Source organism: Polyodon spathula, chromosome 4, assembly GCF_017654505.1.
Source record: "Polyodon spathula isolate WHYD16114869_AA chromosome 4, ASM1765450v1, whole genome shotgun sequence".
NCBI classification, from domain to species: Eukaryota; Metazoa; Chordata; class Actinopteri; order Acipenseriformes; family Polyodontidae; genus Polyodon; species Polyodon spathula.
This window is the reverse complement of record NC_054537.1, coordinates 89,696,330-89,708,665: the sequence shown is the minus strand read 5'-3', so window position 1 is coordinate 89,708,665 and position 12,336 is coordinate 89,696,330. Positions and strand designations below refer to the sequence as shown.

Sequence of the window (12,336 nt, the reverse complement as noted above, 5' to 3'; positions counted from 1 at the left end):
TTGCAACAAACTCCAGATGATGACTGCTGCCCCCTAGATGTTCCTAAATTAAACCACCAAGCTATTTAGACTAAGTGGAAGAGTTACCGTAAAAAGTCGAGTTAAAACGAGAAACCTCATTAAGACACGTTTTCTGAAATGAAACCATTAATAAAACTGACATCAAATATACAGAATCCAAAATATGTATAACATTTGGCATAGCTTTCAAATTTTAATAAGGCAGTACATATCAAATAAAACGAGATAATTAAATGCTGCTGTGTACTGTAGGCCTACAGTGCTTTGTGATACTTTTGTATAAAACACACTATATAAATGCAATAAATAAATACAATAAACAAATAAATATTAGTGACTCCAGGCTTGCTCAGTTGTGGAGGTGCTATTGTCTTTAACCTACATGCCAATTGGATACTCAGCTGTCTTGTGTAAAAGTGTGCCTCATTGATACCATCTACATCAATTCAATTTGTGCAAAGATGTTAGGTGATTACGGTATGGTTAAAGCAGCAGTCAGAAGACTGATAGAGTTGCTGGAACCACAGCTGCAAACCAGAGGAAGAGGTGAAATCCTATTGACCCAGCACTTCAGATTTTAATAACTGCGATTTTATGTCACGGGATCCTTCTTGCGTGTTGAGGGGGATCTGACTAACATCCACAAAAGCAGTTTGCCGTGTTGCTCACAGGATCTTGAAGCTGGTAGTAGCACTTCATGAAAACTACGCTGTCATGCCCAATGAAGTGGAGCAATGAGATATTTGCACCACGTTTTATTCTACAACTGGAATACCTGGAGTTATTGAGGCCATAGACTGCAAACATATCTGTATTCGAATTCCTAGACAATATAAGGATCCGAGCTTCATAAACAGGCATAGCTACACGTCAATCAATTGCCAGACGGTGTGTGACCATCATCTTCGAATAAGTAACATGGTTGCATGATGGGCAGACAGCACACAAGATGCGCAGATTTTCAAGAATAGCTATAACTAGCAAGAGCTCCTTCTTTTGATGCAAGCACATTAGGTATTATCAATGTAATAAGGCTGTATACCTGGGGCAAAGGATGGTCCGGCGCTCTGCTCAATCGCTTTTGGCTTTGCTTTGGAACAGCATTTCTAGTCTCCAGTTTCAGCCTTTTCCACAATTTTCTTAAATGCGATGTTGTTCCTGGACGCTTTTCAGGAAACGCAGCATTAAATCTGGTTGCAATTTCACTCCAGACATTTGAGCGTTGCACAACTGCTATGGTGTGTTTTCTACCATCTTCTACCGTTTTTATATACATTTTTATGCACTAAACGAAATAAAGTTTCTACTCTGACCCCGACCACCTGCCACGATTTCTTTGGTATGAATACAATAAATCTAACACCTTTATATACTTGGAGGACTCGATTTGCATATTTAATAAAGTTATACTTGATCTGATTAACGGTCTTTGTTAATAAAATAATGCGAATAAATATGTTTTGTATATGCTAAACAAAACTTTTAGGCTAGTTGAAAACGTTAGCCCAGAATAGACCATAGGCCTATGCAATTCATTTTTTTATTATTATTTTTATGTTTTACATCTATACGATTTTTTAATCGTTGTTTTATTTTTATTTTTGCTGAAAACAATTTGCTTAATCACAAAAATCCTTTGAACTATCACGAACTGGAATCAATCTGTTTGTGCCACACGCACTTGGGGTCTGGAGATAGTCTTTACCCTCTGCTGTGTACTAAACTTGAGGATCAGCTGATCCCAACTCGTTTGTTCGATGCAATTGGAACTAACTTAATCCGCAGCTGGGGATGATCCCCAGTAAAGTACTGCAACAGCTAATCTGCAACTTAGTACGCTTGATGAGTATTAACTCTGACTGTTTGATGCAATTGACCGAATATATTTATACAATAATACTAATACTACTACTACTATAATAATAATAATAATAATAATAATAATAATAATACTAATAATAATTATAATAATAATAATAATAATAATAATAATAATAATAATAATAATAATAATAATAATAATAATAAATACATAAATAAAATACACTCAACGGGTGGGCACTCCGACACACATACACACACAGGCGCACACGCACATATTAGTATTTGAAATACAGTTTGAGTTGAGATATGGGGCTTTTAATTTGAACAAATAAATAAAGTAGTTTTTCTTATGTATATGGAATTGTTCTGACTCCAGATACAGCTTTGCTCAGGCATTTCCTCTTATATCCCCCAGGCCAATGCCTTGCCAATCTGGGCTTTTAGTCACTATTAACCTTTATCAGTAAAATTGAAAGCCAAAGACAGTATAATTTTAAATAAACTACTGCTATGAAGAACAACTCACAAATCTACAGTATCTACGAGCATTGTGTTTTCACATTACCAATTTAGAATCAGTGTCAAATTTACCTCAATGTGCCAGTTTACCATACAGTGTATCCATTCACGTACCAATAACATTTGCCACAGAATTCAGCAGAACAATAGTTTTACTCTATATACTTACTGTACACTGGAGATTGAAAGTTGCATTTACACTGCTATTGTGTGCTAGCAGTAATGTTTATTGCAAATATAACCTTACAGTAGATGCCTATTACACCAGATGCTTTTCCACTATTTTCTTTGTATTACCTACTACACTCATACAATGTATCTACCATTATACACACCAAGGAAAAAAAAAGCAATTAAAGTACTAACTACTTTGCACAAGTCTATTTTGTTGGGGGGGGGCGGGGGGTCTTAATGCTACCTGGCTTAAAGTAACACACATGTGTGCCAAAGAAACTGTAAAATAATAGCACCTCTTGAAAAATCTGTACTTTTTTGTTATGTAAAAAAAGAAAAGGGAGCTGAATTGTGTAAGATGGTGCCAAACTGAAGTGTTCCAAGTTTTCAGGAAAATCAACTGTACATATTTCACAGGAGCCTTAGTAAGCATCAGCATAGGAAGAGGGAAAATGCATTAAAATAAGTCACCATGCAGCCCAAATAGAAAGAACATCAAAGTAAACACTACCTGCCCAGCACTGCAGGAAGTGAGAACAAGCAAACTCTTTGGCCTTAGAACATAGACCATTTTATAAATATCCAGCAGAGAATTACCTTTCTTCTTTAAGCATTAATAAGTGCCTTTATACCGCTTTTAAAATCCATAAGCACTTAGAAATATCCATTAGTGTCTCAAATGCTGCTGATAAAATGTTTTTTACATGCAGCACCACTCTTGTAAATTTTAATTGGGGTAATGATTCACAAATTCTTACCGGATAAAAAAAAAGAGACAACTAATCCTTGATTAGTTCCATTTATAGCACAAAGGCAGTAAAGTGTTGTGTACCCACTTACACATAGACCCCTACAGTAGAAGTCTATGCAGGAATTGGTGATCCTGTAAATGATCGAGGTGCCAACCTTTACTTTTTGGAGAATATAATTTGATGCATCTTCATTAACTGAGCAGGTCCCAACAGTCAGATGAAGAAATGCTATACACCAGGGGTCTCCAACCTTTTTCCCGGAAAGCTAATGTGGCTGCTGATTTTCGTTTCAACCACTCTCTCTGGTACTTAATTGAACCAATTATTGGCTTAATTAGTCAAGATTAACAGGTGTTCCAGATCTTTAGCCACTCATGATGTAAAGACACCTATAAAACCTGCTGGACAGGGGCTCTCCAGGACCAGGGTTGGAGACCCCTGCTGTACATACTTCTCTGTAATTAAAAAAAAAAAAAAAAAAAAAAACTCTTATTCAAAAGGCTGGGTGTTTAAATCCCTGTACATATAAGATCTGGATCTTGACTGTATATGGAACGGGTCAGTTTTTACATTTCAGGGAAAGCTACAAAACTAGTAGCAACAAATATCAGCTCTTGTATGGGCTTCACTGCTGATAAAGACCAGCAATGGCATGCAGAGGTTCAGGTGAGTCTTTATCTACCTCAGTCTTGCGACTAAGATAGAAGATCATAGGTAACTATACAAATAAACCCAGTGTAACAGGGCAGAGGCTGGGGCGCGAACCGGCGACCCTGCACACTGCAAGCAGGCGTCTCAACCACAATGCGAAAGAGCCGGGCTCAGGACAGAATTTCTAACGGCAGTGTTTCACACAACACTACCCGTTACACTAGGGTGAAAAAAAGAAATGTTCTTTGTTGTTGTGTTCTTCAAAAACTGGTTATTTTACATTATCAATTTTCTTAGCTACATAGTCCTGATCAAAAAGCAAATGCTTTTTATTTTTTGTGAAAGATGTGCATAAAGTAGACTACAATAAAAACACTAGATGGTACGCAGTACTGTTTGAAACCACTGGGAAAAGCTGATACTCCACTCAGCTGGCTGCAAGTTTCTTTTGACAAGATTGAATTGTGATCTGCTGCCATAGGTTAATAGAAAACAATCCTTTCAAAAATAGGGGCTGTAGAAGTCCCCACCTTTTCCCCAAAAGTCTTACTTTAAAACATAAAAAAGAAATCCACATTCTGTTAAAAGCAAGAGCTTATTGGGATATTTGGGAGTGTTTTAACCTGGAGTGGATATATTTTTTTAGTTTGATCATGGTAAAAGTCAGTACTTCTATATCGGACCTGCTTTAGTTCATAGGCTAGGGCTACTGCAGTATTCACACAATGGCTTCTTTCAGTCCCATTGATATGTCAAACATTTGCCTTGCACACTCGCTGGAATAATTATGGTCAATGTCTGGTTTAATAGCAAGGTCAAAGCTGCCAGCATACAGAAACACAAATACTGCCAAAAACAAACAAAAGCCACTATTCTCTATTCGTTTCCCTTTTGAACTTTATCAAATTAAATTGCATGGAGGTCAAAAAGTGACACTATGAAAGCGCTTGTCTAAGACAACAGAATCAAGGCAGTTTTTCAAATTTATTAAATCACATTTGTCTATCCATATTTTTCCAGAATACATACAGCATAACTACTGTCTATTGAAGGCAGTGCCTGCTATATCTCCACTTGTACTTTCGAAATGTATTTTTATATAGACAGAGTACTTCCCACAATGTTCTTGCAGTCAGGTTCATTTAGACTGGGTGTGCGAGACAGAAAGATGAGAATTCCACCACTAGTCTTACTTTGTTTATCTGAATCTGCTGCTGGTATCGCTTCTGCTTCTCCAGGAACTGCTGGTGCTGTTGCTGGATGACCAGCTGTGCCAAGGTGCTCTGTGGCAGTGGGGCTGACTGCGTTCTGTTCAGAGGCCGATGGCGAGGCAGCTTGTGTCTGACACTTGAGGCTGGTCTGTCTTTCATTGCCAAGGGAGACTGAGGGTGGACAGGGACCGCACCTTGAACTACAGGAAGAATTTCACAAATTAGATACTGTCTGTTTGGATACTAACACTGCTTGTCATGCAGACCCTAAACAGGGATTGACAACAGGAAACACAACTGTGCTTGCTCAAAGGAAAAGTATTTTTTGAATCTTTACATTTATTCAACAATATAACACATAAATGATGGTCAGAAAGAAACCAATTATAAATGATGTATAAAATAAATAACAAAGCCAATTAAGGGTAATTAAGTGGTAGGTAATTAAGGGACATGTTTATTTTTATTTATTTTTTAGACACTGGTTTTCCAGCTAATTCAAATTGCATAGAATATTTTAATGTGTTTACACTGTGAAAGAATATTTAAATAAACACACACACACACACACACACACACACACACACACACACACACACACACACACACACATTATTCATCTACACAATAATATTGCGAACATACCGTTTGTAAGACTCTTCTGCTGCCGCATTTGTTCCTTTAGTAACAGATGCTGAAGCAGGGCCTGGTGGCTGTTATTCACCTTTGCTTCCAATGCCACTGGTGGAAGGCCAGACGAGAGAGGCCCAGCTCCCAGGTACTGTCCTGGAAGAGCCTGCCTCATGGCCTGCATGGTGGCGTCACCATGTTGTTCTTTCAATGTGGTGGCAGCCTAGACACAAGAATTATTAAATTAACATCCAAACACAACATGCGTTTCTGAATCTGCTGTGTAAAAAGCTTTTTTTAATTGTGTTTTGCCTTTAATAATAGCACACTCTATTTGGCCATAATGTACTTGTGTCACTCAAGTGTTTATGTGGCTATATGTTTGATTTGGTTTAATTTGGTTTTAAAAGCTTACTTCAACCTTTTGAAAAAATAGTAGACATTTATTTTAAGAACATGTCATTATTCTTTTTAAATGCACTATGAGGCTAATTTAAAATTTAGGTTATAAATCTAGAAAAATTGATTTCATGTAGGATACTGTATTATTAACTTGTTTCGCAACACTTCTTTTTTTAATGAAAAAAATGTTTATATGTGTCTTAGTATAATGTAAATTTGTTATAAATTTAAAGTTTAGCATACTATATTCTAATTTCTACAGAGCTCAGAACCCACACTACTGTCAAATTAGTATTATTTATGAATTTAAGCATCTACTAATTTGACACACTGTTTCTGAAAGCGTGTGTGACAACAATTGTATTGTATAAAACTTATGGTATGCAAGATAAAGAAAGAAAGAAAAAGAAAAAGCTAGTGGATTCATGTTGTTATTTTTTTTCTTTGGATGAGTTCCAGTAAATTGAATAATATGTCAGATTATAAAAACTTAAGATGATGGATTGTTTGGAGTGCTATCTATTTTAATGTTAAAGCACACAATTGTTTTAACTTCTTAAATCGTGGTGATAAATTGGGTGATTGTGAAAGATAGGAACTTTGTTGGGATTGGATACAAGGGACATACAATCCTGAGAGGTGAAAGGTCTCTGGCCTGAAGTAATTAATTAATCTACTGAACCAGCAAGTCTCTAACAACCATTTCTAAATGCACCAAGAACATGTATTCCATACTTGAGCCCACGTTGTGGATTAATACTTTAAATGAAAGGTAAAACCACAGTTAGCCACACCACAACCTTTAAATGGTTTCTACAAAAAAGGGGAACTAAAAGTTTTAAAATCTTTAGAACTTTCTAGGTAGACTGACATTTCCTGCCATGCATTATCTGTAATCAGCTCTTTTGTTTTACCAGACAAAATAACTGCAAACACATTTCTTTAATGTCTTTTAGGCGTTAAATTGAAAACTGTTGCAACAACTTACATTTATTGGTGAGGATGCAGCTGGAAGTCCCAAAGTAATATTGGGTAACGAGGGGGATGTGTACAGACTTAACAAGGTCATCGATTCTTCAGGCTTCAAGACCCTTTGATGTGAAAGGAGATGCTGTAGGAAAGACAAATGGTGCACATTAATAGTGCAATGGTCCTGGAACATTGATTTATTCTTGAGGGAGTCTGAAAAGAACTTACTTTGATACCAACATAGTCATACTCAATTCCATGTCATTATGACACCCAACTCAATTTGTAAGCTACTGTATAATGAGTACATTGTCACACACACACACACACACACACACACACACACACACACACACACACACACACACACACACACACAAACAGCCACCACAGTGGGGATCTGCAGTCAAGCACACTTCCTTTATTCATTAAAGCCATCCTTCCAGCATGTGGTCCAAGAGATTCCTTGTCTATGTACCCCCCCCCACCAGTAGTCATTATACAATGACCTGTATGTGGGGTTTCTGATTGATATTTTCCCCAGGGGAACAGTAGTCCATGAAATGAATACCTAATGTAACAGTACAACAACATCAGTTGCTTATGCTGCAAACATGAAGCATATGGGCCTCTAGAGAGACTAACACCATTTAAGAGATAGTTTACTGGGACATTAAGCTTGTGTAAATATCATAACAGGGTATGCAGTTGATACCTTGGGGTCTTTTTTGACCATGTCTGGAATATCAATTAACCTGAAAACAGGACCCCCCCCCCCCCTCCCTCCTTTTTGATGGACTCCTGAATGTCACTGGAGGTTCATGGGAGAGTAAACATTGTGGATGTTTTCTAAAAACACAGCCGGTCAGTAAAGCTTGTTTGGAGATGTGTCATATCAACCAGCCCTCAATAAATGTACGCTATTGTGCCTTCACTCCTGAGGGAACTTTTACTGGTTACTAGGAAAACTGATCCATGAATCACTAAAAACAGTCTGCAGCTTTACAGCAAGAATTACTGTGCTTTTTTGAAGAAAAAGCAAAATGAGATCCTCTGCTATCTGTAAAATTATATCACTGATGGACACTTAATCTTTCCACACTGTTTAAAACCATATATACATCTAAACTGCTAGGTTTGTTTTCTTTTTAAAATCAATTGCTCGTCAATACAATGCATCTGCATTTTCTTCTAATAAAACTAAAGATGCAGTCGCACAACTTTTTTTTTTTTAAACTAAGGTTGTTTGACTTTTCTTTTCAGTATATGTATCATGACAGTATCTTTTGTATTCACTCATGTAGGAGTTCGAGCATTAAGAAGTTTTGTTTTATAGCGAGAAGGGGAGTTATACGGGTTATAGTGGGTGGGTTGCAAAGTTTAATGTTATGCTGAATGGCATTGCTCTTCTGTATCAGAAACTTCAGAGAAAGTGTATTCACTTCTATTTCCCTTGACAGGAAACATATTGCCATCAAAGGGTTAATGGAATTCTCAATTGGCTTAGAGAGCACAGACATGTATTCTACCTGTTCTTTACAGAAAGTAATGTTTGCTGTTCCTAAATAACCCAGACCACCAGACAATCTCTCTGTAAAACATCTAAATAAAATGTCCTTTTGGACAAGGATTGTTATTATCTTTGCTGAGGAGAAAACTAAGTTGTTGTGAATTTACTGTCCCTTTATTTACAAGGGTGTAGGCCAGTGGTTGGGGCTGATAGAACCATGAGACAAGACTGCCCACCTAAGAAGATAAAGCCCTCTCACAATACACAGAGACCCAAAGGAGCATTCTGTACTATTTTCTTAACCTGAATGCTGTGCTATTGAGGGAAGCACCAATATTTCTCAATCTCAAGACTAGTTCTCCATAAAACACTTATTTTTATTTACTTACATATTGCAAATTTACCAAACATAAGACTATAAAAAGGACAATACTGATAAACAGAAAAAAAAAATCATTTATAGACAGGGGACTAGCTTACACTACAGTTAAGCAAACATACATTTCCAGCCTTCACGTGACCTACTTATCCCTGAATAGGAAATAGTCTTCTTGAATTCTGCGACTTCATTAACGCTGACCTTTTATCTTCTGTCAAAAGACGAAGAACATACCTATTTATGAGCATGAACATTTGAATCAAGGTGGTCTATAAGTCCACCTTTTCACTACTCAGTAGATCAGCTTGTAAAGTCAAATTTAGGATGTAGTGTCTTTTTTATTTAAAGAAGAGTCTCTGGACGTTAAACACAGCAGTCTAGAACCATAAGAAATATAGTTGTGTAACTGGAAAAGGGCTTTGTTCCATTTTAATTCAGCTCATCCTCACCTTCCTTAAAAGAACAATCTTTAAGGGATCCTTAATGTTTTGTAAATAGGGCCCTGTGGAAGGGGTGTGGGTAATTCACTGACTAGGAGACAGACAGGTGTATTTGAAAACACCACACAGGTGCCCAGTTTTATTTTTAGACAGTTCTTACTTTTTCCGGCAGAGGGCACTGTTGACCGTGGGCTGCCTATCAACGATGATAGACAGCACCACGGAAATACCACAGCTGGTACGTGAACAGGAAGGGCACTCGCAAAATACAAATAAAAGGTGCTGCACTCGGCAGCATTATCCCGGTCGCCGCTACCCGCATGACCCGGATCACCGTCCTACTCTATCGGCTATCTAGCCTGCTCTTTCACAATACGCCGGGGTCTGCCCAAGGATTCCCCGCTCTCTCTCTCTCTGTCTCGCTGTGACTCTTTATTTTTGCCCGGCTGATTACCGGTCCCGAATCAAAGCGTCCGCACTCTTAGCGCGTCTAAGTGGGCAGACCTGAGGAAACAACAGAGCGTTATTTTATAGGACCGACAATCACCCAAGACCCGCCTCTCGGCCATTCAGAGAGGGGGAAAGTCCACATACACACTTTCCCACCTCCCCGTGTCACTGCCATGACTCACAGGCGGTTGTTGGGCGATTGCCACCCTCTTCCTGCAGCCCGTGAACACGCCAGCAGAGTCAACACAGATCTCTCCCTGTTACATATCCTTCCCCTCAGAATGACACCACCGGTTCATTCAAAAATCTTACACCCCCATGCCTTCCCGAGAGAAAAAGTCTGCGTTTTGATGCAGCTTTCCTGCTCGGTGGACTACCCTGAAGGCATAGGGCTGCAAGGCCAAGTACCACCGTGTGATTCTGGCGTTGCTATCTTTCATCTGGTGAAGCCATGCTAAGGGGGCATGATCTGTAACCAGGGTGAAGTGTCGCCCCAGGAGGTAATACCGGAGTGACTCGACTGCCCATTTTACTTCGAGACACTCCTTCTCGATGGTACTATAATTTTTCTCGCGGGGAAGGAGCTTCCTGCTGATATACAGGACTGGGTGCTCGCTTCCCCGAACCTCCTGCGACAACACTGCCCCGAGACCTGTCTCTGACGCATCCGTCTGCAGGGTGAACCTCTTACCAAAATCCGGGCTGCATAGTACTGGCTTACTACACAGCCTCCGCTTCAAGGCGAGAAAGGCCCTCTGGCACGACTCCGTCCACTGAACCGTATTTGGGGCAGCCTTCCGGGTGAGGTCTGTCAAGGGAGCAGCGAGCGTAGCGAAGCTCGGGATGAACTTTCTATAATAGCCCGCTAGTCCCAAGAAAGAGCGCACCTGGGTTTTGGTTGTAGGAACCAGCCAGTCAGCCAAGGCTTTCACCTTAGCAACTAGCGGTCTGATCTGGCCGCCCCCTACTCGATACCCCAAATACTCCGACTCACTCTTCCCAATGGCACACTTCTTTGGGTTAGCAGTGAGCCCCGCCTCCCGCAAGGATTGCAGCACCGCCGCTACCTTACACAGATGACTCGGCCAATCCTCACTGTGGATAACCACGTCATCTATGTAAGCAGCAGCGTACTGCTGATGGGGCCGCAAGATGCGATCCATCATCCGCTGGAAAGTGGCGGGAGCTCCGTGCAACCCATAGGGCATGGTCCTGAATTGGTACAACCCGAAGGGAGTGAAAACGCCGTCCTCTCTCTAGATTCCGGGGTCAGGGGTATCTGCCAGTACCCCTTCGTTAAATCCAGTGTCGTCATAAAATGAGCCGTGCCTAGACGCTCCAGCAACTCATCTACTCGGGGCATTGGATAAGCGTCAAATTTCGATTTCTCATTGATTCGTCTGAAATCAATGCAAAATCGAGTTGACCCGTCTGGCTTATCGACTAAAACGATTGGACTGTTCCAGTCACTTTGGGACTCTTCTATTACCCCCAGTCTCAGCATTTCGTCAATTTTACGCTCAGGTATATGGTACGGCCTCTGGCAAACTAGCGCCCCCTGCTCAATATCAATGTGATGATGGGCTACTCGAGTCTGCCCCGGGACTGAAAAGAACACGTCAGGAAACTCCGCCACCAGACCGTGAGCCTGACATTTCTGCGTTGGTGTCAGATTCTCAGCAATCTGTACCGATCCTTTTCTTGCCAACACAGAAAGATCAGGTCCTAGGTCCGTGACGTCATCTGCATGCGCCACTAGCAACGCCTCTGGCTGTAACCAAGGCTTTAAGAGATTGATATGGTAAATGTGTTTCTCTGTCCGTCGCTCTGGCTGGCAGATCTCATAGTCCACCTTCCCAACCTGGCGTGTAACCTCAAAGGGTCCTTGCCACTTAGCCAAGAGTTTCGACTCAGAACTGGGTAATAATAGAAGTACCTTATCCCCCGGCTGAAATGTGCGCAACCGGGCTCCTCGGTTATATTGTGTCTCCTGTCTGTGCTGCGCCTGCTGCAAATTGTCATGCGCCCATTTCCCAACAGACTCAAGACGTTTGCGCAGGTCCAACACATACCGGACGGTATTGGTCGAATTGTCCTGCTGCTCCTCCCACATCTCTATGACCAAGTCGAGCACGCCCCGGGGTCTCCGCCCATACAGCAGCTCGAATGGTGAAGCTCGTAGAAGCCTGGGGAACCTCTCTGATCGCAAAGAGAAGGGGAGGAATCAGCTGGTCCCAGTAACGCACATCACTACGAATAAATCTGCGCAACATGTTCTTAAGGGTCTTATTAAAGCGTTCCACCAAACCGTCAGTCTGAGGATGAAACACCGAGGTCCTAATGGTCTTAATTCCCAAAAGCTTACATGTTCCGCGGATTAGCCGGGACATAAAATTGGTGCCTT

The 12,336-nt window shown here is 40.4% G+C and overlaps 1 protein-coding gene across 5 annotated transcripts in view; it reads right to left on the bottom strand.

Annotated features, from left to right (window-relative positions):
* LOC121315072 (histone deacetylase 9-like) overlaps positions 1–12,336 on the bottom strand; it is a 215,985-nt gene that overhangs the window by 71,665 nt on the left and 131,984 nt on the right. For all 5 annotated transcript variants that reach the window (XM_041248968.1, XM_041248970.1, XM_041248967.1 and 2 more), the window contains 3 exons: positions 7,173–7,295; positions 5,798–6,005; positions 5,135–5,352 (listed from right to left, as the gene is read on the bottom strand). In XM_041248968.1, coding sequence (XP_041104902.1) covers positions 5,135–5,352; positions 5,798–6,005; positions 7,173–7,295 — 549 coding nt within the window. The remainder of the gene's footprint in view (positions 1–5,134; positions 5,353–5,797; positions 6,006–7,172; positions 7,296–12,336) is intronic.